Raw genomic sequence first — 27,031 nt, forward strand, 5'->3', positions numbered from 1 at the left:
CACCAGCTTGCCATCGGGGAAGGGAACAAGGGCATGAATAAACAACTCACAAAAGAAGAAATACAAGTGGCTGATACACAGAGGAGAAAATGTTCACCTCACTAGTAATCAAAGGCATGTAAATGGAAATGACAAGGAGAGGCCAGTTTTCACCTTCCAAATTGGCAAAGTTGGCAAGAGGGTGAGGAAAGGGCGCCTCTCACACTGCTTGTGGGAGGGTAAACCAGCCAGATTAAAGAATTAACGTCTCTAGAATGCATTTTAGATTTAAAACTTGATACATGCACTGATTTAAAATGCCTTTGACACATAAACTTTATTCGATAGTAGTAAACAAATTTGCAGTCAAATATTTATGAACAAGAATATTTATCACAGTATTATGATAGAAAAAATTAGAAACAACCTCAATATCTAACAACAAAGGAGTGATTATACAAATTATGTCCTCTGCACCTGATGGAATAGTATATAGTGGATAAAGATCATATTTATGAAGAACGTATAATATAGGAAAGATAGTCTAATATTAGAATTTTAAGCAGGATATATAAAATTCATACTCTGATACAGTTAAATTTTTTTTCATAGAAAAATGACTAAGGGTTTAAGAGTGGCTATTTCCGGTAATAGGAATTGAGGGTAAGTTTTCTTTGTTCGTCTTAGTTTCTTCTTGAGGGGTAGTCTAGTGTCGTGGTTAGAAGCATAGACTCTGCAGCCTGTGTTCCTAGGTTCAAATATTGACCCCTCTACTTTGGTAACTATGTGATCATAAGCAGCTAACTTCATCTCTCTGTGTCTCAGTTTCTCTACTTATAATATGGGGATAGCAACAGTACCCACTTCACAGGATTGTTGTGAAAATTAACACATGTAAAGAAATTTCCTGAAACCTGGCCTTGGACATGGTAAGCAAGCAATCATTGGAAGCTGCTATTGTTCTTTATAGTTGTCACTATTTAATAAATTTTAAAAAGGTATTAATTTTAAAGCTCGAATTTTCAAAGCAGTGACTAGGCAAGGATGGCCTGAGTGGGTCCACGTATAAAGGAAAAAGACTCAGGAATCATAGTTGCCCTCAGGTTGAATAAAAGCATGTGAGTAATACATTTATTTAAAAATAAAGAAAGAATAGACAGAGAGAGGGAAGGAGAGAAGGAAGAAAGGAAGGAGATAGGGAAGGAAGGGGATTGGGGGAAGCACTCCTATAAAGATAATAGGACACTGACAAATATGTGGACAAGGGTTGCTGAGTCTTGTTGGAGCTCCACATTTAGCATGCATGGCATGTAGTTCACATGCACACATTCCCACACTTCCACGATGATAGGAATCATCTGGGGCCAGAGGAAGTCTTATTTTCAAAAGGAAGAATCATAGGCCCGTGTCTTGCAACTTCTGATTTCGTAAGTCTAGGCTGGGGCTGGGTAATCTCTTTTTTTTAATACCCAGGGAAGTTGGGAACCGCTGACTTGGACCATAGAAAACCTCCAGGGGTCCAAGAGCTGCTGAGCCTGGCACAAGGAAGCCAAGAGCACACCCAGTGCTGGCCCCTTTTCTAGAATGTTAAATAGAGAGAAACCACAAAACGCAGGGAGGAGGACTGGATGACTTATAGACCTTTATAACTCCTTGATTTTTTTCATGCTATTGAAACCTCTCCTGATAATTTCTCTGCCTGTCATTTAAGGCTATCTGTGTTCTGGCGCATCCTGACCCTTCCAACTTTACGTCCCCCTGGTCCTCAGGCACATTCTCTGCCCCATTGCAGGGTAGCTCTACACCGTCCCTAGACCGCATTTTCTTTTCTCAGCTTTTGCCTGGCTGTGTCCCTCCCCCAAACATCCCTCCTTTTCTCTGAAGCTCTCAGATCCTACCAGTCCTTCTAAGCCCCAGCCAAGTGTCTTCTCCAGAAACCCCCCTGTGCCTCCCCCTCTCTTCAGTGAACATTCATATGGACAGCCCAATGCAGAAGTTTATCGTACTGACCTGGATCGTTCTGGGTTTTTTTTAACTTGTTACACTCAGGAAAAAGGACCTTAATAATGACTACTACAGGAATATTGCCTTATAGTCTGTAAAAGATTTTCCTATCTGTTATATCTTTGGGGCTTCACAATGTTGTGAGGTGGGAAATGTTATCATCTTCCTTGGAAAGTTGAGGAAACTAAAGCTTAGAGAGACTTTCCATGCTTCCCTATGGTAAAACTACCAATAAGTGGCAGAATTAAAAGACTGCACCACGGTAAAAGGAATAGGGGAACCCCACATGAAACCTTGAAATGTAGCGGCTTAATGAGTGGCTGTCTTTGTTGTCCAGACCTGGGGGAGGGCCGAGACATCAGGCTTTAAAGAACAGCTGCATCTTGGGGCTGAGCCTGTGTCATTCACAGGCTCAAATGGTGGGCTCATTATTGCAGCTGTTGCTGGCTTTAGGGAGCCAGACAGCTGTTACCAGGAGATGAATTCAAAGAGAACAGAGGAAATGGAATCCTGTGAAAATAACTGTGCCTGTATGTACGTGCCCAATGCTCTCCCTTCTCGTAGCTCAAAACGTTCTAAAGAGGTAATCTCCTTATTCCTTATAGGAAGACCAGGTTTGGCAAGTACAAGAGAGAAAGCCAGGCAGAGATAAGGTAAGTGTCTTAAACCAGCTTTTCTGGGACATTCTTAAGCAGAGTCTTTGAGGGCTTCACAACTTTTTCAGTCATCAGCATTTGTGATAGGCATGGCAGAAGAGTGTTCTTGGCAGAGCTGGGGAGCCCTAGGAGTGTCTGTGCTAAGGAAGAGACAATGGGATTGGAGCTAACCCTTCCCCTCCCCTCCCCAAATATAAGCTGTTGCCGTCTTATGGATCTTGGCATCTTTTTCTGATGCTGTAGGCACTGTGCCTGCTCATGAGCCCTTGGTCTGTTTTCTCTTTGGATATTCTTAGTACCCACCTTACTTGTCACTAAAGTTTCTTATTCCTTCCCCACCTTTCCCTTTCCTCCCGTCTGGACTTTCTCTTCTTACTCTCCTTGGAAGACAAGCCATTCATCCCATTGCTATGCCTTTCCTAGTGTAGGCTTTCTGCACAGGGTGAGTGGTACCATCCCACTGCCTATGCAAATCCTAATTGTTCTTTCTGGTCTACCTTGATTACCAGTCAGCCCCTTGGTGGCCTCTACGGCGCTTATAGTGGGTGCTGTCGCACAGTCTAACACAAGGTTTTCCTCCGCTGGTATAGTCCACTCACCTAGGCTATAGGCTAGGGACTAAGAGCAGACACTTCCTTTCCTCTAGTTACCCCTAGCTGCCCATCACTTACTGTGCAATGATATATATTCAGCACCCATTTGTTCGAAAATATCTATTTCTCTACTCTTTTAACTGATTTTTCTACTTTCCTGTTTTATGTTGGACTTAATTTTCAAATCATTATAAACTTTTATGGAGCACTTTCCGTGCTTTTTGATTAGTACTTTATCTCATACAACCCTAGGAGGTAGGGACTATTACTACCCATATTTCACAGTGAAGAACCTGTGGCTAAAAGAGGTAAAGTAACTTGCTCGAGGTCACACGCTAGTGGTCCAAGGTCTTAACCATTTGTTACAATGCTTTGCATAAGCCACCCAAAATCCCTTTTAGGAAGGGTACAGATTAGAAGTTCTACTATAATGAATGTTCCAAATAAATGGGTAGGCTGGCATTTGGAGAATGGAGTATTCCTCTCCAAAGGCTGGGCGCTTGCCACTATATCCTGAGCCTCATCTGGGGACAATATGGTACACCCTAGGGTTTGGTCCCTCTTAGGTGCCTAGGTGAAACTTATCACACTGCTAGTGACAACCAGCTTGGGGAATTCCAAACTTCAGTTCCTGCACCTCTACACTGTGATTATTTGACCTCAGAGGACCTAGGGAAAAGGGCTTGATCTCTGATTTCCTCAGGAGATATCTATTCCCTGGAAAGCTATGATCAGATGTCTGTGGGCACTGCCTTGGAGGCAATTCTTTTTTGACAGGAGTGAGAACTTTTTCTTAACTGAACCAACTATGGGTAAATTATGAGGTAAGCCAATGGACTCTTTTGGGAAGCCTGTGGCCAGAGTGTGAACTAACAACCTGTTTTCAGAAGAAATCTTTGCTGGGAACATTCTTGCTGCCACACTTTTTTAGAGATTTAACTGATCACATTACCCCCCTCCCCCATAACATCCTTTGTCAGGCTGCATTCTTTGGGCAGTTCAAAGTAGCTGCACAAAGGAGGCTGAATGCACAGTTCAGAGCCACCATTCCCTAGTGTCTACTATGTCCGATTCCACAGTGAAGGATGGAGAAGTTTCTCTAGGATCCGCCCCTTGGGCTCCACTGCCTTTTCTCCTCCCTTTAATGAATGCCCTGTGTCTCTGGGTTTCTTCCAACCTCAACCTCTTTCAAATGAAACCTGTTCTGGATTGCTTCCCTCTTCTTTAAAAGAACTGATGTACCCATTATCCACTCTTATCTCCAGAGATACCGTGCCTTAAAATGTGTGTTACGTGCCATCAAATCGACTTCAACTCCTGGTGACCCTATGAATGAGTGATGTCCACAACGTCCTGTCCTCAGCAGCCCTACTCTGCTCCTGTGGACTCATGCCTATGGCTTCCTTTATGGAGCCAATCCATCTCAGATTTGGGCTTCCTCTTTTCCTGCTGCCTTTACTTTTCCCAGCATTACTTCTTTTCTAAAGAATCCTGACTTCCCATGATGTGCCCGAATTAGGACAGCCTTAGTGTTATCATTTGTGCCTCCAGCTATAGTTCAGGCCTAATTTGCTCTGGGCCCCACTTGTTCGTCTTTCTGGCATTCCAGGGCATCCATAGAGCTCTCCTCCAACTCTGTATTTCAAATGAATTAATTTCTTTCCCGTCAGCCTTCTTCCTTTCCAGCTTTCACACCAGTACGTAGTAATTGGGAATAAAAGGGTGTGAATAATCTTGGCCTTGGTCTCTAATGATACTTCCTCACACTTGATGATCTTTCCTAATTCTTTCATTGCTGCCAAATCTCAGTCTTCTGGCTGTGGTCTCTGTTTAAATTGATAACTGAACCAAGACAAACAAAATCTTTAACAATTTCATTGTCTTCATTGTCTAGTTAAAGTTGTGTAGTTCTTCTGTAGTCATGAATTTTTCTTCCTGCTTTGTCACTTTCTTCTTTCACTTTCGTCTGAAGTCATTTCATGTCATTGCTGCTTTCTGCCAGTAAGATGGTGTCACCTGAATGTCTTAGATTGATATTTCTCCCACCCGTATTCACTCCTCCTTCATCTGAGTCTAGCCCAGTTTCTTTTTTTCCTTGTTCTCCCCAAAGCCCCCCAGCACATAGTTGTATATTCTAGTTGTAGGTCCTTCTGGCTCTGCTATGTGTGACGCTGCCTCAGCATGGCCTGATGAGCAATGCCATGTCCGTGCCCAGGATCCAAACCACTGAAACCCAGGGCCACCGAAGCAGAGCTCACGAACTTAACCACTCGGCCGTAGGGCCAGTCCCTAACCAAGTTTCTTATGTGATATGTTTAATGCACAGATTAAACAGATAGGGAGATTTGCCTTAAAATATACACCAAAAAAAAAAAAAAAACAAAAATGCCAAAGGATAGTCTCAGGGAGGAATTTGCATTTGAATTAACTCAAATACCTTCTAAGCACTTATACTGGGCCCAGGGAGTGGCTCTGCCTGAAGTTCCAAAGGCAAAAGTCACAGACTTGCCCTCAAAGAACCAGAACTGTCTACCTATTATGGCCTCCACTGGCCACATGTGGCTATCGAGCACTTGAAATGTAGCCAGTCAAAGCTGTGATGTGCTGTAAGTGTAAAATACATACCAGATTTCAAACACTTAGTTTGATTTAAAAATGTAAAATATCTCACTGATGATTTTTACATTGATTACATGTTAAAATGAGAACATTTTGGATATATTGAGTTAAATCAAATATATTATTAAAATTAATTTTAATCTGTTTATTCCATTATTTAAAAAAATGTGACTATTAGAAAATTAAAGATTATATATTTGACTGGTATTATATTTCCATTGCACCGTGCTGGTGGATAAATGTCATATGAGGAGAGGGATCGTGCTATAAAATGTTATAAAGACACTGAAAACGTACCACGGGAGGAGAGAAGGGAGAAATAAATTTCAGTTGGACAACCCAGGAAGATATGAAACAAGTGACATCAGAACTGAGTCTTGAAATAGGATTGCAGGGAAAAGGCCCGGAAGCATCCACACCCAGGTCTAGGGTGGGAATTTTTGACTCAGCCACTTAGAGGACTACAGATTTTAAGGTGCTAGAGGCTTCCTATGATTTCCAAATCGGATTGCCCATCAGAATTACCTGCTGGTTTTGAAAGAGTGTAGGTTCCTGGGCTCACCCCAAACCTTCCAAGCCAGAATTCATGTGTGCGAGGCCAGACATCCATGTTTCACAAAACTGCATGGGCCGTCTGCCCACAGCTCATGGATCCCAGTCCAGGAAACAGCCTTTGGAAATGCCAGGTGCAAACGGTCATCTTTGTGTCTCTGAGAGGCCGGCCTCAGAGGGCTTCCCATAATCCACGGCTAGAGACAGACTAGGCATCTTCTGTTCTTGTTACATGTCCTTTGGGGAGAAGCACCTGAAATACAGAACTCACATCCTGGGCTGGTCTGCTGGTTTCCCCTCTGTGGGAGCAGAACAGGAGGGCTCCGTGAGCTAGTCCTCATCTCAGGTACCAAGGTACTTGTTCAGCAGCTCTTGTCTGCCTCAACCTCTACCAGAGTAGTGATTCCAGAAAAGAAAAAAACAATCTTTGCAGGCTAATATTTGATCACTCCGGACAGCGAACAAAAGCTCTTTATACTTTCAAAAGTTCTTCATAGCCACAGTGGCTTAAAAGGAGGAAGACAGAATGAAAGAATAAGGGAGACAAGTGGGTAGGGGAGAGAGATTTGTTTTTCTGACGGTTATGGTAAATGGATCTGTACACCCCAAAATGCCATCATTTTCCTTCTTTTCTTTCTCCAGCAGTGTTTGTGTAAGTGTGACCCAAAGACCACCTAACTCAGAATCTATAGGGGTGGGATCCGACAACTTGTTTTTATAACAGATCCTTCAGATGAGTCCTAAGAAGGCTGAATTTGAGAATGATGGGTCTAGAGGTTTGCAATCCCCAGGATTACTTACATGGCACCTGATCTGGTACATGCCATCTTAAAGCATTTCCCTTGTCAATGCTAGTCAGCCTCATTTGTCCTAACCTTTCTCATTTCTGCCTGAGTGCAGCTTTGGGGGCTCCCTTTGAGCTGTGTACAGTGTCACTCAATGTCATTCTTACTGGGCCAGAAGAGCAGCTACCTCTTTCATGGTATATCACCAAGCCAGTTTTGTTCTCACAAACTCGCTTCCAGATTGGTTAATTCACTTAACTTGCAAAACACATTTCCCAAGTACTGTATCTATTGGGACCAGAAACCCCACTACATTCTGGAGACATACAGGGAACAGATGAGGTCCCTGTACCAGGGTGCTCATTCTCTAGAACAGAGGTCCACAGTGTGATAAAGGTCAAAAATGGGTTTTGGGGTGTCAAGTACAGCATGCAACAATAATCCTGTATATTTTACTATAAGGAGACCTACAAATTTCATAAATTTTAAACGTTTTGCATAACTCAAGAAGGGCTAAGAGCTACTGGAAGGATAGATAACAATGATGAATGCTTTCTAAGAAGAGAAAATGTCATCACTGGCAAGCTAGCAAAATGGTGCCAAGTCAGGATATTTAATAACACTGTCATTAGCAGGTCAACTATTTGCTCCAGGATGGGTGATATCAAGATGCAGAAAAGTTTGCTTAGGTATCGAGATCAAAGGTGTCCCTCAAGGCTCAACTCAAATGCCACCAATAACAGTCTATTCTCCTAATAGTTATATGTGGGTATTTCTGAGGAGAATGAGGTTAATATGGATGGATGGTCAAGAAAAACCTCTTGGTAGAAACACATTGTGATTTGTACCTTAAGCAAAATTGGGGGTGAGCCAGGGCTTTCTGGGTAATATTTGAAGTCATCGGAGCAGCAGCATCTCCCAGCATCTCCCACCCCTGTTGTTCTGAACAGGGGGCACACAGCTGCATAGTTGAGAGGGAATCATGCAGAAAAGAGCTTTCTTAGGAGCATCCCAATCCACACCAAAATCTACCCTGGGTGCTCAGGAGGGGAGATTTCTGCTTCCATAGCCATTCATCCTGGAGAGGAACCTTCCCAAGAGCCTCTGCCGTGTGGTTGGGGTCTACCAGGAGAGAGCAGAAAAGATGCCTCGAACTCCCAATCTGACCCCCAGCTCAGCACAATCAGAGGCTTTTACAAGGAACTATAGCGGGGGAGGGAAGGAGCACTCCCTCTCTGGACTGAAGACGGGATGGGGAGTGGTGGTGGGGAAGCTGCGGCTTGAGCTTTGAACCTGATCTCTCAACCTCAACAGGAAGATGCAGCACCAGCAACGACTTTCTTATGGCTCCCAATTTGGCACTTCTAAGGCTCCCTCTGAGGGTGGGGGATGGATCTGCCAAGGAGGAAGGGAACCTTCAGAATCTTCTGACTTGTAACAGACAGTCTCCAAAAGTTTGAGGAGAGGCTGCAGATAGGCAGTAGTCCTCGTTTTTCGGGGAAGGTCAGATTTTTTTTGACCTATTCGTCAAAATACTACTCAGGCTTTTGGTGAACGCCAGATGATTTTAGATTGCAGATTTGACCTCAATAAATCCACAAAATGATCACATTCATCTCTTCCTCCTGTTGGCTCTTTGCTCTTCAGCACAGGCACAAATTTCACAGGCCAGTCACCTCAGTCAGGATAGTGTTCATGCTTTTCATCACCCCCCACTACATGCTGTGGGAAAGGAAGGGTCTGTGGTATCTACAGTCGCGTGAGTTCAGAAGCTGCTCCCCACTGGTTACCTACTGTGGAGCGTTGAGTCCGTTATTCCTCTGACCCAGGGCTCATCTGTAACAGGAGGAAAATAATGAATGTATCTCACTAGGGCATAATGAAGATTAAGTAAAACAAAGCACCTTGCACATGGAGGTGTTAGTGTGATTTGTTTCCTTCATCTTTCCCTTTTAACATAGCAAATAGAGGACTCTAATAAATCTGATGCCAGCTACTTTGCACAACTCATTCTCTGAATCTCTGTTTCCTAGATGGTTTTTAGGACCCCCTCCAGCTGCAAGCATGTTATGGTCTTGTTTCTAAGCTCAGGGAATAGCTATCTTTGGGTTGTAGAGAAGCTTTCTTTCCTCAGGTCGAAGAGAAGCTGTGTTCGGCAAACCCTATGGGGCTGTGGATGACAGTTCCAAAGCCAGGCATGCAGCTGTTGGGCCGTGGTGGTCTGTGTGAAAGAAGAGGAGAAGGAAAAGACTCAGAGCCCAAGAAGAGCTGCAAAGGAAGAGACAGCTGCAAGTTTGTCCTGAGTAAATCAAATTGTGACATTTATTGGGCTATTTCCAGAATAACACCAGCAAGAAAGGTGGAATGCAGGATAATCTTTTCCAAGAAGGATCTTAGCTAAGTAGCCTACAATAAGCATGCTTGTCGACTGGAAGCAGTCTGGCTTAATGAAAGAGCCCTAAGTTTAGATTAAAACCCATGCAGACCTGGGTTTTGATTCTGTTTCCATTACTTCTTATCAGTGATTTGGGGCAGGTTATTTAACCTCTCTGACCTCATTTTCCTCCTCTCGTAACAAAAAAAGGGTAAATAATGAAACTCACAGGGAGATTGTGGGAGTTGGGAATTCAGAAAAGTACTTGATATATAGATGGTATTCAATAGATAGGAGCTATAAGACTGAGAGTAGCCCACCAGGGCACATATCCTAGAAACCTCTGGACTTGGAGCCATCATTTCTCAAGTTTGTACCTGGTACAATGTAGAGAATTGAGGGGCGGGGTAGGAGGAGCCAGGCAAGGCTGGGGGGCTGGGTAGAGGGGAGAAAGGAGATCAAAAGGCCCATAAATATATGTCAAACTTTAAAATGCAAATCCCTTTTCTGTGGCCCTGTTGGGACCAAATCTTCCATTATCACCTTTCTGGGAAGAGCCTGAGAGAAAAAAAGGTCAAGCATAGTCTTTCCCCTCATGGAGTGTTTAGTTTGGGTGAGTGTGATTTTGTGGCCAAGCCTAGATATGCAATAAATGTTTTCTTTTAACTCAGACCTGGAAACATGAGTAGAGAATTAAGACACATTGCATATGGTTTTCTTTGTGGATAGACCATGAGTTCCTCAAGGAAACTGTCTAACCCTTAATATGGCCCTTGCAATTTGTGTGATAGTTGGCACAGAGTACCTGCTTGTTGAATGAATAAATGGATAGGTGGATGGATGGATGGATGGATGGATGGAATGAAAGGAAGGATCGATGTTAATTCTGAGCATAATAAGTCATCTTCACTATCTGATAACCTAGTTCTCAGGGATGTCCTTAACTACATTTCATTGGGAGGCATTATTGAAGGTGAGGGAGTCCCCTCGGAGGGGCAGGCCTCCTGAGGGGCAGCTGTGGCCCTCTGAGATACTCCTGGGTGGTCTCTGCCAGTGGCCAGGGCTCTGTGCAGCCCCAATACCTGGGCATATATGATGCTGCAGAGCAGCTTTGCCCCGAAGAGGTGGCCTCCTCTTGTGAGTCCCTTGTCAGAGATTTATTTCTGGAGAAAGTATGGAATTCCAGATGAATCCTACAGAGTAGACCTTCAAAGGTAAGAGAGCAAATAATTACCTAACACTCCCTGTGTGCCAGGTCCTGGTCCATCTCCCCGACCCACCACCACCACCACCACCACCATCATAAGTCAGAAACAGACTTCATTTCCTCCTTTTCTCTTCCCTTGCTGGTCTTGGTGTCCCCTGAAATCATACTTGTATGTAATGAGTGAGTGGGTTTGTTTCAAGACAAAAGGATCTAACAAACGTCTCCAGCCTGGAATGCCCTAAAACTCCTGTCAGTTATAAGACTCCTGAATAAACTCACTCACCTCCAAGTCTTATCCAAGAATCTGATAGTCTTCCCTCCCCCTCTCTAAATTGCTCTTTGGAGCTAGCAATACAACTGGGAGATGTCTGTACTAATGGAGTGACCACAGGCGTGTTGCTTTACTTGCCTGGGTTGCTTTCAAGACTAGTGAAAAAGGTGCTTGACCCAGTTGATTAGAAGGGGGCCTGGCCCATTGTGGGCACTGTGCAAAGGTGATTCAAGTCAGAAATGAATGTAAAAAGGAGCTGCTTTTAACTAATGCCCCACTGAGAACTTGCAGACAACCTCATCTTGAGGACATCTGGCCCTGGTGGTTAGAACTCTGCAGGAAGGGGAGGAAACTTCTGAGAGATTTGGTACCCTGCCTATCCCTCATATCCTACTCCTTCCTCACGTGCCAAAATCCCCCAACCTCCCCGTGTTGACTTTGATGGTTATTTTTTAATTCTGAAAATTAAAGTAACTTTTGAGATCCTTCCTTGAGTGTTCCCAAGACTGCATTTCTGGTACTCTGGACTGCTTTGATTTAGTGGCCAGTTTTCTATAAGTCAGATCAGTAGAGGTCATTGCATCTCTCTGATGGGTGGTTTCTTTAAAAGTGCCACAGACTTAGATAAATGTGGAATATATTGAAGCCTTAATTCTTGCTAAAGAAGCTTTGGGGTTAGACTAGCTCTTGGTTCAAATCCTGGTCCTGTTTACTAGATGTTGACCTTGAGTAAGTTCCTTAGCTTCTCTTAGTCTCATATATAAATAGGGGATAAAAGCACCTGCCTTTCAGAGTTTTTGTGGGGCACGTATGAGGAATTTGAAGTTTTAGTAAAGTGGGTGGATATGTGTCATTTCTCTTCTCTCAAGATGCATTTATATTTTGCATAACAGACTTCTGAAACTGCTTTCCCTATTCATCCTCTTAAGTGCCTAATACTCTTTGTCCATCTTATCTTCAGATACAAACTAGAGACAATTACCTTCTCAAAAAATTATAAAGGTTATAATGGATCACAATTTAAAGACATCGTTTGTGGTTTATCAATGGATTTGGCATATATCCAAATAAATAATGTTAAATTTATATATCAATATATGTCCTTCAAAAGGCCATTTATCCTGAATACGTAAATGAGAGTGAAGAGAGGAGGAAGTGTCATTCCCAATTATGAAAAGGAGCAGGCAAGCTCAAGGCTGGGAAGGTTTGCCCAAAGTAGCTAGTCTCTATCAGAAGTAGGACCAGTACTCAGACCACCGCTTCCCAGGTTAAAGGAAGTGCCCTTTGGTCTGTTTCACAAGATGTAGCTCTGGTTGTCCAGAGCCCTCTGACACCTCCCATAGAACCAGCCCAGCTGTGAAGTCGTGGGACCATCACGGGGCCTGGACAAGAGATGTCTGTGTTTGGGCAACCCTATAAAATAAGCATTCTGGTATCTGGCCTCCAGAGTCAGCAGTCTCAGTTTAATAAAAATAGAAATGATTTTAGAAATAAAAATTACATTGGAGCAGTTACTGCAACCAGTGCTACTTTAAAACAAAACAAAAAGCAAAAGATTTGTAATCTACCTTCACAGGGACAGTGAACAAATCACTCATTCTAGTTCTCGATGAGGAGGTTTAGGTAATGATGATGCCAACATTATATAATTCTTTCATTAGGTCTTTGATTGGAGAATTTTACATATACAGGCAGTTTTTGCCATTTTGGGAGGTCAACATTTTCCCTTTCAGGTCTTAGCACAGAATACTGCTGAGGAAGCTCAGATGCTTAATCCCTGTTAAAGAAGTTCTGCTTTGGTGCTCACAAAAAGAATTCTTCCAAACATTAGCAAAATATTCAGTCGTTCTGCCCACAGAAGGGTCAGCTGACTTTGCTGACGACCGTCCCCTCCATTGCCAAACAGGCAATTTATTGAATTTATCTGGGCAGGGGCTAAATAAGCTATCCATTCTGACAATCATCAGAAAAGCTTCCAGTTTTCTGGATTATTACTGGGGGCTGACTCTGCAGCATGTCAGTTTAAAGGCAATGTGGCAAGTCCTTGTAAGAGGCTAATGCAAGCTGTTAACTAAGCCCGATAAAAGCTTTTCCTGGCTAAGAAGGTGATAAACGTTGCCACGTTAATCTGCAGATGAAAGGAGGCTGCCTTCAGTGATATTATTTAAGCGGTTTTACCCTAAGTGCTACCAGCATAACAGGAACAGTCAGCAGTTGATTTAGTCTCCTCACCGTCAGGAAGCAAGGCATCACACCCTAGCATCTTAAAATGACTAACGGGAACTGGGGATCAAGCTGATGGAGGGAGCCGACTGGATTTGATCTTTTGCCATGGAGAATGGAAAAACTAAGACCCTGAATTCACCACCAGGCAATCAGCACCCATTTACTGAATGCTTTCTGTACCAGCCCCTCTGCTAGGTGCTACAGATTCAGAGACACGAGATGCTCACGGCCTGGTGCCACAGACAAAAATGCACATCAATCAACACAAAACTATTTACAGGTAATATTTTAGAAGTCTATAGGGACTTGTAGGGATCCATAGGAAGCTGTATAAACCTTTCTTAAAGAAGACCATTTTTACACTGAGTCTAGGTGGGCAGAGTTGATGAAGCAGAGAATCAAACTCTGTGCCAAGTTCTGGGGGATACAAAAATAAATAATATTTGGTCTCTGTGCTCAAAGAGTGCTCAGACTTGTCTGAGAGGAAGATAGCTACATTTAAAAAAAGAGAGAGAATATTGTGCTTGTCACATAATAGGTACTCAACTATTACTCATTGAATGAATGGATGAAATGTGATAAATACTATCATGGAGGTATGTGCAATTTCTTTGGGAGCACACATAGAGCTCAGAATTAGAGAGAAGTTACGGCATTTGAGTTGATACTTGACAGATGAAGAGGAGTTTTTCTAGCTAATAAGTGGGGAGCAGGCATTTCAGACAGAGAGAAACTCACGAGCAAAGGCATAAACATCTGTTCGGGGAATAACAAGTGGTCTCAGGTGGCTAGAGCCAAGGCTCATGGCTGTGAATGCCTGAAGCTGAAGCTGGAGAGATGGGCTGGGGCCAGACCTCCCCAGCCTCGTGAGCCACGCAGGAGTTCTGAGACCACATTTTGCAAGGAATGCGAAGCCATCGCTGGCACAGGATTCATAGTGAGGGGATCATTCATGAATCTAGAAGTTATTGTGCTGAGCTCCGTTCCAATATGCTGTGAACCAAAAGGACAGAGTCCCTGCCCTCAACAAGTCTGCATTCTAGTTTGGGAGAGAAACAATGAAAAAACCCAGAAATATTTATAATGTCAGGTACTGCTAAGTGTACAGCCAAATATAAGAGGGTGAGGGAATAGTGAGTAATGGGAGTTTTTTAGATGAGGTCAGGAAAGGCTATCTGAGCTGAGCTTTGAGTGAAGAACTGAACGAAGTATGGAAAGATAAATATAGGGAATTTCCTTCACTAAGGAATTAGGAGACCTGAGTTCCAGTCCCCAGCTTAAGCCTTTGCCGGTTGAGTGGTTTGGGAAAATTATTTTAAGCTCTGTGGACCTTTGGGTGACTGTCATACCCAGAAAAGCATGGGAGCTTTGCACAAAGTAGATACTCGGTAAACATGTTAGGTGACTGGATGAATCATATATTAGTTACCAATTATATCTGAATGAGCACATTATTCTTTTTCCAATATTATATCCTTAGCTCAAAAGCTATGTCCTTTAGGATCTCTTTTATGACATGCTAACTTAGAGAAAGAGCTTCCTTTTTCTGAAAACACCTCTCCCATGCTCACACTGCCTCCTAGTAGAGTGTTACAGTGTCCACATTTTTACCCAAAAGGTAGTGTTTAGCTGCATTCAATTTACATCCAAATCTGAAAGTTAGTTCTCCTTCCAAATAATGGTAATTGACATAGATACCATTTACTGAGTGCCTATAATATGTCCATGGTGGCAGCCACTTTACAGATATTAAAACAACCTTATAGAATACCACTCACCACTGTGTCTCCAGGACCCAGCACAATGCTTGTCATGTAATAGATGTTACATAAATATTTGATTAAGTGAGTCTCAGAAAAGTTAGGAAATGTCCCCAAGATTACATAGAAAATCTGTAACAGAGAAGAATTTGATGATGGGCATGTCTGACAACATGATCCATGTTACTCAAAAGAAAAAAGTAGGGCCCTCTTCATCATGAAGTCTGGATGAAAAACCCCCAAGTACTTAAGACTGATCACACAGAGCCCATAGTAGTTAAGCCAGACAGGGCTTTGGTATGCAGGCAATAGGGAGAAATCAATTCCAGGACCCTGGTAGCTAGAGGCAGATCTTTGGCAGAGTATTTTGGAGGGAAGCAAGGCCTCCTCAGCAAGACAGTCAAGGAAGTGATGAGCAAATACACAAGTAACAACTTATGATAAAAGTCTATATACAAGTGACATCATAGACCAGATCAGCCAGGAACTAGAACAACATGGAATGCCTTAAAAAGATCAGTATAGGGGCCAGTCTGGTGGCACAGCAGTTAAGTTCATGTGCTCTACTTTGGCGGCCTGGGGTTTGTGGACCTGGCTCCTTGGCACAGACCTACACACTGCTCATCAAGCCATGCTGAGAAGGTGTCCCACATAGAAAATAGGGGAAGATTGGCACAGATGTTAGCTCAAGGACAATCTTCCTCAAGCAAAAAGAGGAAGATTAAAAAGATTGGTATAATCTGGACAACAAAAGAAGAGAAATCCTTCAGGAGGAGGAACTGAAAGTCGACATCAGAGTCCATACATTTATGCCTATATTAGCTATTGCAAAATGAATCCAGATCAGTCACTCCAACTAATTTTGTTGTTTTCATCTCATAAAATCCCAAATAAAGAATGCCTCTGGATATTGTAAGTGTTTACCTGGACTGGATGATCCTAAACTGACTATCATAGCCAAGATTGTGGTGCCCAGAGTGAACAAATCAAGATAAGCAGATGCCTGGAGGAATGTTTTAATAAGGATTATTTTTCCTTCTGAATATTCAAAATATTGCAATACAGACCTTACAGATTTTTTGAGGATAAAAAGCTTGTAAAGAATCTAGTTTGCATGCAGTAGATACCCAAGAAATCTTTCCCCCTTGCCCAGCAATTTTAAATTCGTGTGACTTCCTCCTCTTCTATGACCAGGTTGGGTGTATATTTGATACTTAATGTGTGAGAACTGATGAACACACATACAAAACTTTATATGTGGCTTGTATGCTCAGAATCCTTTAGCATCATGATCAGATTCTTTGCTACACTTTGTCCTAATTCTTTTTCTCTTTGCCCTAAAATACCCTAGCTTGCTTTTTGGTCCAGATTCCTCATTACTTATTCTTAATCCCTGGCCATTTCTTTGCCTGCATAGAGATTTGTTCCCTGGAAACTGGAGTTCCAAATGACTCCACAATTGAAATGGATTGTTCACCATTCCCTAAGCATGCCAACTCTCATTCTTTATTCTATGTCAAGGTTTCTTCAAGCTATTCCTTCACCCACTGAAACGTCCTCTGCTCATCATGCTGCTCCACTGCTGCCAATCCAATTTCTCGCTACACTCAAAGCCCAGACAAATCTCCTGTTTGCTAAGAGTCTTCCCTCTTCTGAAAGACTCATGTAGTACTGATTGCCTATTCCATTAATTTAACAAGTAATTCTGTGCTAGCCAACATAATTTTATTCTTGTATGTATGTCACATTTCCCTACCTTGCTCTAGATTGTCAATTTCTTGAAAGTAAGAACTGAGTTTTATGCCACTTTGTATTTCTTGACAGCCTGTGGCATTTGACCCTAAATAAATGTCTCTGGAATGAATGGATGTGCACTACCCAAATGACTTCGCTTGGAACCAGGAACCAGCAAAACTTGGAACTATATCCAGGGTTAGATGTGTCAGGCACCTCAGAGCTTCTACCATCTCTATTACTAAACTTTTATCCTCAGTGATGTCAGGTATTGGTTAAATCAGCAGGTCTAGAGATCAGGAGAGAAGCTTTGTATAAAGATCCATATTTGAGTCATAAGCTTATAAGCAGTCGAAGTCATGAGAATAGAAAATATCTTGTGAAAAAAAGAGTGAAGAAAGTAAGAGAAGAGAGAAAACGGGAGGAACACAAGTATTTAAGGATCATGAATATATAAGCCTATGAAGAATTTAAAATTATAGCTAAGGAGATAGGAGATAAACCAAGATGCAGTGTTGGCAGGTCAGAGAACAGAAGCTTTCAAGAAAGAGGGAAGGTAAATAGTTCTGAAAACTCTGAAAAAATGCAAATTCAAGATTGTAAATTGTTTACTAGCTTCAGTAACACAGAGGCCAATTAGTGATCTTGACAAGAAAATACAGACAATTAACAAAGATAAACTACTCCAAGACTTACTATAAAGCTAAAGTAATCAAGACAATGTGGTATTGGAGTAATGATAGACATACAAATTAATGAAAAAAATAGAGTTCAGCAATAGACTCATCCACCCTTACATGGTCAACTGATTTTCAATGAAGGAACTAAGGTAATTCAGTGAGGGCAAAGATGTTTTTTCAACAAATTGCTCTTGCACAATTGGATATCTGTACAGGGAAAAATATTCCCCAATCCTTACCTGACATCATATGCAAAAATTAACTTGAAATGAATCATAGACCCAAATATAGAAGTAAAAACCATTCAACTTGTAGAAGAAAACAAATTAAAAGTAGTTGGGAGACTGGGTTAGACAAAGATATTTTAAAGAGATCACCGAAAACAAAAATTAATAAAATAGACATCAAAATTAAAAATGTTTTGCTCTTTGAAAGACACAGTTAAAATGAAAAGATAAGCCAGACTTGGACAAAATATTTGCAAAACATTAATCTGACAAAGGGCTTTTACCTAGAAAAAATAAAGAACACGTACAATTTAATAACGCGAAGACAAATAACCTAATTTAAAAATTGGCAAAAAATTTAGAATTTCACAAAAGATACATGAATGGCCAATATGCACATAAGATACTCAACGTCAGTTCTCAGGAAAATGCAAATAAAGCCACAAGGAGATACCACTCCATACCTACTGAATGGTTAAAATGAAGAAGATTGACAGTATTAAGTTTCGGTGATGCTGTAGTATGATAGAAACTCCCACATATTGCTGGTGGGAACACAAAATGGTTCTCCCATTTTGGAAAAGAGTGTGGCAGTATCTTAGAAAAACTAAACATATGCTGGTCATATGAACCAGCAATCTCACTCCTAGCTATTGATCCAAGAGAAATAAAAATGTGTGTCTACTTTTATCTTGTATCTGAATATTCATGGCTACATTATTCACAACCACCAAATGTAAAAACAACCCTATTTTCCATCAACTGATGAATGGGTACAAAAATTGTGGTATATTAACCTATATTGTACCACTCTGCAATGAAAAGGAACAAAATATTAATATACACAACATAGTCTTAAAAATGTGCTAAGTAGAAAGGCAAACACAAATACTACATACTGTATGGTCCCACTTATAGAAATTCTAGAAGAGGCAAAACATAGTGAAAAAAAAGCATAACAGTGGCTGCCTGGGATCAAGGTTTGGGAGACAGGATTACCTGCAAAGAAGCATAAGGAAACTTTAGGGTGACGGGACTTTTCTGTATCTTGCTTGTCGTGGAAGTTAGACAACTGTATACAATTACCAAACTTCATCAAACTTTACACTTAAAATAAGTAGATTTTATTGTGTGTAAATTATACCTCAATAAAAAAAAAGTCAGTGAAGCTAAAAAGGAATTGAGTCTTCAGGTAAATTTCTGAAAACATAAAGATAATTAGTATTGGGTATAGGATCAGGTGAGCAGTTCAAAACAAAATCAATTACTACTCCAAATTAAAATTTCACCCTCAACTTCTTCAATATATAGTACTGGGTTCTTAGTTGTGCAGCTCTAACCTCAGAACTTAGAACTGTACACATATCTATGCAGTAAGTTCTAATTAATATCAAAAGCATAATTCTCTGAAAAAAATTTACATTACATGGGCATTTAAAATTGAGATTACTAAAAATATGTGGGTGCTAGCTCAAAATTGACCAAACTCTAAACTCTAGTGATTTTACCAAGAAAATGCTATTCTCGGTAGCCATATTGTCAACTTTTTCTAATGTCAGGTCTTCAAAGTAAGTTTATTTTTTCTATATGTACAGCAAAGTCATGTCACTTATAATTATTCTAAACTATTAAAGGACTTAGGGAAATTTTTAAAAAGGGAAGCTTACAGCAAAATCAAATATGAATTAAATCACTCAAATGATTTAGTTCACATATCTGTCTTTCAACAGTTTAGTTGGCCTTAAATTACAAGATCAAAAATGCTTCAACTAATGTACATTTATCAACAGTTAAAACTGAACACAACACACATTTATTATGTATCTCTAGGCATCTGTGCAAAGATAGACATGCAGGTTATTGATGCTATTAAAGAGTGAGACAGACCTTATTTAGTGATACGGAATAATTTCTAAGATACATCAATAAATGTACACCCCTGGAAGGATCCACAAGAAATGAGAAACTGTGCTTACCTCTAGATGTAAGAATTGGAGCCTGGACATTAAGGATAGAAAGGAGACTTTTTCACTCTATATTTTTTGTAATTTCACCTTTTTTATTAACCACATGAAAGTCTCACCTTAAAAAGTAAATAACATTTACGCAAATAACCACCAATTTTTCTCTCATTAAAAAAAAAAAATCAGTTCCATAAGGGTAGGTGGGTTCCTTGAGAGCAGAGGGCTGACTGTCCTTATTTAGGATTCCCCTTGCCCAGGTTTTTACATGTAAGTGCTCGACAAACATCCTATTTTCCTAAAAGAAGGTAAAGCTCGATTCTAAGCGTTTTATGTATCTTTAGCAGCATTTGCAAAAAACAAATTTCAGAAAATGCTCAAAAATTTAAAAGTATGTCAAATTTGAATCTAATATTACAACATGGTATAATGTCATAAATACAAGACTGAAAAACCAAAATTTCATTTCCAGTCTTGAGAAAATCTCTTCACCTCTCTGGATTTGTTTTCTAGTCTATAAAATAATGATGGTAGTGCATGTGTGAGAGTAAGGTTAGACTACATATATTTTAGATGTTAAAGTTTGAACAGGTAAAACTCTCTACATTTTTTAAAAAATAATGGCTTTATTGTGATATAATTCACATACCACAGAATTTATCATTTATCTATTTAAATTGCACAATTCAATGGTTTTAGTATGTTCAGTTTTGCAACCATCACCACAATCAATTTTAGAACATTTTCATCATCCACCAGCTTCCTGAAAAACCCATCCCATCAGTGGTCATTCCCTTTTCCCTCCTCTGCTCCAATGCCCTTGGCAACCACGAGTCTACTTTCTGTTGCTATAGATTTGCCTAATTGGGACATTTCATATAAATTGAATCATACAATATGTGGTCTTTTGTGACTGGCCTCTGTCACTCAGCATTTAGCACTTAGTTTTCAAGGTTCATCATGTTGTAACATGTATCAGTACTTCATTTCTTTTTATTCCCAATGTCCCATTGTATTGATACACCACATTTTGTTTATCCACTCATCAGTTGGTTGCATTTTGGGGCTATTATGAACAATGCTACTATGGAGCATTGTGTACAGGTTTTTGTGTGAATGTGAGTCTTCATTTCTCTCGGGTATGTACCTGGGAGTGGATTTGCTGGATCATATGGTAACTACGTTTAATTGTTTGAGGAACCACCAGAGTTTTTCCAAAGTGGCTGCCCCATTGTTTTACATTCCTACCAGCAGGTTATAAGGGTTCTAATTTCTCCACCTTCTCACTAACATTTGTTATTGTCTTTTTGATTCTAGCCATCCTATTGGCTATAAAGTGGTATCTCACTGTGGCTTTGATTTGCATTTTTCTGATGACTAATGAAGTTAATTTTGTTCATGTGCTTATTGGCTATTTGTATACCTTCTTTGGAGACATGTCTATTCAGATACTTTACCCATTTTTGAGTGATTTGTCTTTTTATTACTGAGCTGTAAGAATTCTTTATACAACACATTCTCGATACAAGTCCTTTAACACATTAATGACTTGCAAATGTTTTCTCCCATTTTGAGTTGTCTCTTCATTTTCTTGGTGGAACATAAACTGAAACACAAAAGTTTTAGTTTTGATGTCTATACATTTTTTTCCTTGTTGCCTGAGCTTTTGGCATCATGTCTAAGAAACCTTTGCCTAATCCAGAGTCACAAAGATTTATGTCTATGTTTTCTTCTAAGAGTTTTATAGTTTTAGCTGACATTTAGGTCTTTCATCCATTTTGAGTTATATTTTGTATATTGTATGAGGTAGGGTTCAAACTTCATTCTTTTGCACATGGATATCCAGTTGTACCAGTAGCATTTGCCGAAAGGCTATTGTTTCCCCATTGAATTGTCTTGGCACTCTGGTTGAAAAATCAGTCAAACATAAATGTGAGGCCATATTTCTGGACTCTCAATTCTATCCCATTGATCTATGTGTCTACCTTTATGATATTCAACCCACTCTTCATTACCTCAGCTTTGTAAGTTTTGAAATCAAGATCAGAAACGGTAAGTGCTACCATTTCTTTTTTTCAAGAATTGTTTTGCCTATTCTGTGTCCCTTAAATTTTCATATGAATTTTAGAATCAGCTTGTCAGTTTCTGCAAAGAAGTCAGCTGGAACTGACAGGGATTGCGTTGAATCTGTAGATGATTTTGAAGAATATTGCCATCTTAATATCAAGTGTTCTGGTCCATGAACGTGAGATGTCTTTCCATTTATTTTTCTTTCATTTTTCTTAACAATATCTTGTAGTTTCAAAGTGTAAGTTTTGCACATTTTGCTAAATTTATTCCAAAGTATTTTATTCTTTCTGATGCTGTTGTAAACACAATTGTTTTCTTAATTTCATTTAGTATTATTCACTGCAGGTGTATAGAAATACAATTGACGTTTGTCTATTGATCTTGTATCCTGCAGCCTTGCTGAACTCAATCAGTTTTAATAGTTTTTACTGGATTCTTTAGAATTTTGTATACATACGATTTTGTCCTCTGCAAATAGAGACAATTTTACTTTTTCCTTTTCTATTTTTTTTTTAAAGATTTTTTTTTTTCCTTTTTCTCCCCAAAGCCCTCCAGTACATAGTTGTATATTCTTCTTTGTGGGTCCTTCTAGTTGTGGCATGTGGGACGCTGCCTCAGCATGGTTTGATGAGCAGTGCCGTGTCCGCGCCCGGGAGTTGAACCAACGAAACCCTGGGCTGCCTGCAGCGGAGCATGCAAACTTAACCACTCGGCCACAGGGCCAGCCCCTACTTTTTCCTTTGCAAACTCATTACCTCTAGGATTTTTGAGTGCTAAATAAATTAATACACAACTTGATATTTGGAGGTATTGAAGTCAATACTGTAGTTTTTTGTTTTTGTTTTTTTTTTTTTGCTGAGGAAGATTTACCATGAGCTAGCATCTGTTGTGAATCTTCCTCTTTTTGCTTAAGGAAGATTCACCCTGAGCTAACATCTGTGCCAGTCTTCCTCTACTTTGTATGTGGGTCACTGCCAAAGCATGGCTGATGAGTGGTGTAGGTTTCCACCCAGAATCTGGGCCTGTGAACCTGGGCTGCTGAAGCGGAGCACAATGAACTTAACCACTATGCCACCAGGCTGGCCCCTGTAGATTCATTTCTAAACCAAGAGTAATGGAAAGAAAAAATTGCTATAGAAGAGAAAGAAAACAGAAAAACCAATGAATTGGGAGGCAATCCTACACCAATATTAATTAGCTGTGTGATCCTGAGAAAGTTTCTAACTCTCTTCTGGTTAGACATTTTATTTTCCAAATCTTTTTCCATTTGGCCCACCTATGAATTTCTGGGGATATATAAGTAATAGCTTTTCTCAGTTTATTCAGCCATTTAAAACTATGATCTTTGCTACATATATTGATCAGCTTCTCTTTTTCCATTTTTGCCCCTCACAAAAGAGAATAAGGTTACCAAAACTGGAAGAGCACATTAAAAATATCTTCACATTGAGAGAAAACATAACTCTCAGGAAAGGCACAATAGAAGACATTGTGAGAATGAAGACAATTATAAAGAAGTATCCTTTTGGGAGCAAGCTGGAATATAAATAAATACTTCAGAGGCTTGTGGAAGAAATGAGTAGAAGTGAGCAAATGGATGAAGCATCTACTCTGTCTGGTACTGTACTAACATTTCAAAGCTCTAACTAAAAAATAATCAATAATATACAAAACGGGAAAAGTATGTTTTAAAAATATACTTATCTCAAATTGTCACCACAAAGGATCATCTTTTAAAACCAAAGTTTTACGTATCATTTTTTATTACAATTTTGATTAAAATTTTAGGCAAAAGCGTCTCGTGACATATAGAACCACATTACATTTTTCTACCAAACATTAACTAGACACCTTGCCTCTGCCTCTGCCAATGTCGATTGTACTAGAATACTAAGTTATACTTAAATATTTTTAATTTCATTTCAAGTGTTTTGGAACCTCAGTTTTAATCTCTGACATAAAGGGAGAGGACTATCCGAACAAGCACCAGAGTCTTCTTTTTCCTTATGACACTGTGGAAAATTCAGAGACTCTTTCTCTGCCACTGGGAAACAGTTTTCTTCATTTCCAGCTGTTTTATAAGCCTGGACACACTGTTCAGTTTCTTTAATACGTATCTTAGAGTTAGTTAATTTGTTGACATCATTTTTCTTGAACTGGGCTGAGTTATGCTTCTGAGAATTGTGCTTCATTTTGTGAGTTGTATACTTAGCTTTCTCAAACACTGGGACATTTTCTTCATCAGAGGAATGTCTATCAAGGCAAACGCTTTTCTTCATCACAATTTTCTGAGTGGTTTGCACATCAACTTTTCTACTATGATCTAAGGCAGTATTTGGTAGTCCACCTCTAACACTGGAGGTCTTTACTACTGGGTTATTGATGGAATAAGGTATAGAAGTATTCACTTCATAGTTTTCTTGAAACAGCTGGTCTCCTTTTAGAACTTTAGAGTTTCCAGATTCATTTTGTAAGTGAATTCCTAGAATATCCTTTGAAAGATGTGAGAGATAATCAGAACTACTGTTAGCAATACAAGCTTCTTTTACAGTAAGTAGGGATAAAGTTTTTAGGTCAACATCTGGTTGTATATTCTCCTGAGGATATGATGATTTTACTTGTATTCGTTCCTTTAAAGGCAAATCCTGAAGATGTAAATCAGTAATGCCAGAAAGTAGACGCTCTTCAGGATTAGACTTTCGAAGATCCCAATCCAACACTTTACTGATGTTTGTGGTGTTCTGCTCTGATTCACATGACAATTGTCCTGGGATATTTTTAAAGCTATCAGGGATGGCTGTTTCAAGCTCTGATTTTAAACCATGAGAGAAAGCGTTCCTTGGAATAGCTGGAGAATTACTAAAAGAAGTACTTTCCCAGTCAATGGTGCTCAAGTGTAGATCAGCAATTGCCGACATATTATGAGAAGAGGTACTGGGTTGACTAGATTCTGAAATTAGAGATTTACTGACAGCTTTAATTTGCTGCATAACCAAAGGTCTTGCAGAAGACATTAACTGTTGTTGTGTATTCAAACAGGGAGCATCTTCAGGTAAAAGCAAGCTATTCAATGATGCAGAAATAGATTCCTGGGATAATGTAGAATCAGGGGAAACTTCCAAACGTAACTTGGAACTCTGCTTAGAAAAGATTTCACATGTGGGTTTTAAAGTCATGTGTGAGTGAAAACTCATCATATCATCTGGTTCTGGCAAACTGTTTTCTTTAGGTTTAATTTTCATGCCTGAAAAGAAAAAAAATGACAATACAATTAAAATCTATTTTATTTTCCTTGAGTAAACAAATAACTAAAGAGTTCAGATTGGAACTCATCTATATAAGTAATTTTTGTCTTTTTTGTCTCAGGGCATTCCTGGAAACTGTGTTATAAAGCAAAATATTTAAAATATTTTCTTTTGGAAACAATGTTATAATTGAATTTTTTTCTTCACTGAGTTCTGCGAAATAAAGAGTATTTATAATCCAAAATACATTACACGTACCAGTTGTTCAATAAGTGGTTAGTATAATTAGCATTATTAATAATTGCTTAAGTCAGCAAACACAATAGATTGGTTTACTCTTGGCTTTTCAGTTTTAAAAGAAAGTATGTCAAGACAAAGAAGCAAAAGCACAATCTTTATGCTTGATTTTATATAACTTTCAGCAAAATTTAGACAAGATAGATTCAAATAGAACAGGTGGCTCTTCTATAACATTTGTGTGTGGCATAAATAGCTGTCAAATGCAATACTTACTTTTTTGTTTCTTCCCTTTAATTTCTAATTTCTGTTTCTGGTAAATAGCAACAATCTCAGGGTAAGCTGCCTCAAACAATGATTTTTCTTCTATTGTTTGCAGAACCAATTCTCCATATTTATCTTCTATAGCATAATGTTCTAAAAGATTAAAGATATAGTAAAACGGCCTTAATTACAGATTTTAAAAATTCAATTTTTCCAGGTAACTAGGTTTACCAGGTAAACTAAGTCATCCACAAATGAACAACTCATTGCAAATCTTGCTTTACAACATCTCTGTTCTAATCATCTGTTGATACTAGTGCAGTATTGATTTTATTCTGCCTAGCAAAAGCTGGAAGGAGATCCCCTTTAAATTCGAACTTTAAATTCTCTTGGTTCAGAGATGGTAGGAGCAGCTTAGAGCATAGAAAATTTGTTTAGATAAAGTTGACTTTAATTTAGTATAGTAAATGTTAAAATTACAGATAAAGAATGGGAACAGACAGTTTCCTGAAACTTCTTCAACATTAACTTTCCTTAATGGTGGCTTCTGAAAAGAACAGAATTGAAGGGGTCATCAAAAATACTACATTTTCCCGATTGTTGTTTCAGAGGTTATCAATCTCTTGATTATAAGCCCAGGAATACTGGACTCACAAGCAGCTGATAAATGAAAATGAGAATGCTTACACGTAAATTTATAATAAGATATACAAATAGTAGACTAGATTCTTGTGTTTATCCTATATGAGCACAAAATTGACTTTGAGAAGTCAAATTATGATAAAAATATTAATTGAGTTTAAAGTAGAAACAATAGAAACAGGTGAACTTAAAGTGTTTCTAGTCTGACTAGCTTGGGGTACATTTTCTCCCTCAACGGATAGCTCCCACAAGGATAAGTGAAACTAGGTACCTAATCCTCAGTTCTAGACAGAGGAGATGCACCGCCAAACTGGGTTAATGCCATTTTCTTTCCTGGTGGAACTGTTCCTAAACTGTTTTCAAAATTCTTCAGCCCTCTATTTTCCTATTATTGCTTATCTCATTCTTTATAGTTTCATTCTTCAAAGTTGCCTACAGCTTAAACTTTCATTAAACAAATCCACTCTCTCTCATTCAAATATAATCACACAATCTAATTTAAAAGCCAATTGGAAATGAATTTGGGATTATTTTCCATTTTAAATGATCTGTGCTTTCCTTGCCTTCAGTTTTGGAACTAATTCAGAGTTCACTGTATTTCCGCTTGTAGCAAAAGAAGAGTAATTTGACAGCTACGAATTCCCATGAAAACTAAAAAGAGTGGAAGAAAGGGGAGGAAGAGAACCCCAGGTGCCATCAGCAACCTAGATATCTGTCTGAGACCCACCTATATAGTGAAATTCAATGACCAGACCATTTGTAGTAGCATTTTCTTGAGAAATATAAATCAAAACAATTTCCATATTATTTTCGTAACATTAATTACAAAAGAAATATCCATTTAAGGATCAAAATAAAGTTACTTAAACTTTTTCATATTTACTATTAGTCAAAGCCTATTTAAATAACAGGTAAACTACAGAATTAACCCTTGGTGCATTTGAT

General features: G+C 39.4%; 1 protein-coding gene across 3 annotated transcripts in view; it reads right to left on the reverse strand.

Annotated features, from left to right (window-relative positions):
- Window positions 1-22,237: 22,237 nt before the first annotated feature.
- GEN1 (GEN1 Holliday junction 5' flap endonuclease) overlaps window positions 22,238-27,031 on the reverse strand; it is a 36,534-nt gene continuing 31,740 nt past the window's right edge. For 2 of the 3 annotated variants that reach the window (XM_044771979.2, XM_014848058.3), the window contains 2 exons: window positions 25,457-25,597; window positions 22,559-24,942 (listed from right to left, as the gene is read on the reverse strand). In XM_044771979.2, coding sequence (XP_044627914.1) covers window positions 23,621-24,942; window positions 25,457-25,597 — 1,463 coding nt within the window. In that variant the 3' untranslated portion in view covers window positions 22,559-23,620. Of the gene's footprint in view, window positions 24,943-25,456; window positions 25,598-27,031 lie in introns of all 3 variants that reach the window. The other variant, XM_014848059.3, reaches the window with a different exon arrangement.

The sequence above is a fragment of the Equus asinus genome, chromosome 6 (assembly GCF_041296235.1).
Source record: "Equus asinus isolate D_3611 breed Donkey chromosome 6, EquAss-T2T_v2, whole genome shotgun sequence".
NCBI classification, from domain to species: domain Eukaryota; kingdom Metazoa; phylum Chordata; class Mammalia; order Perissodactyla; family Equidae; genus Equus; species Equus asinus.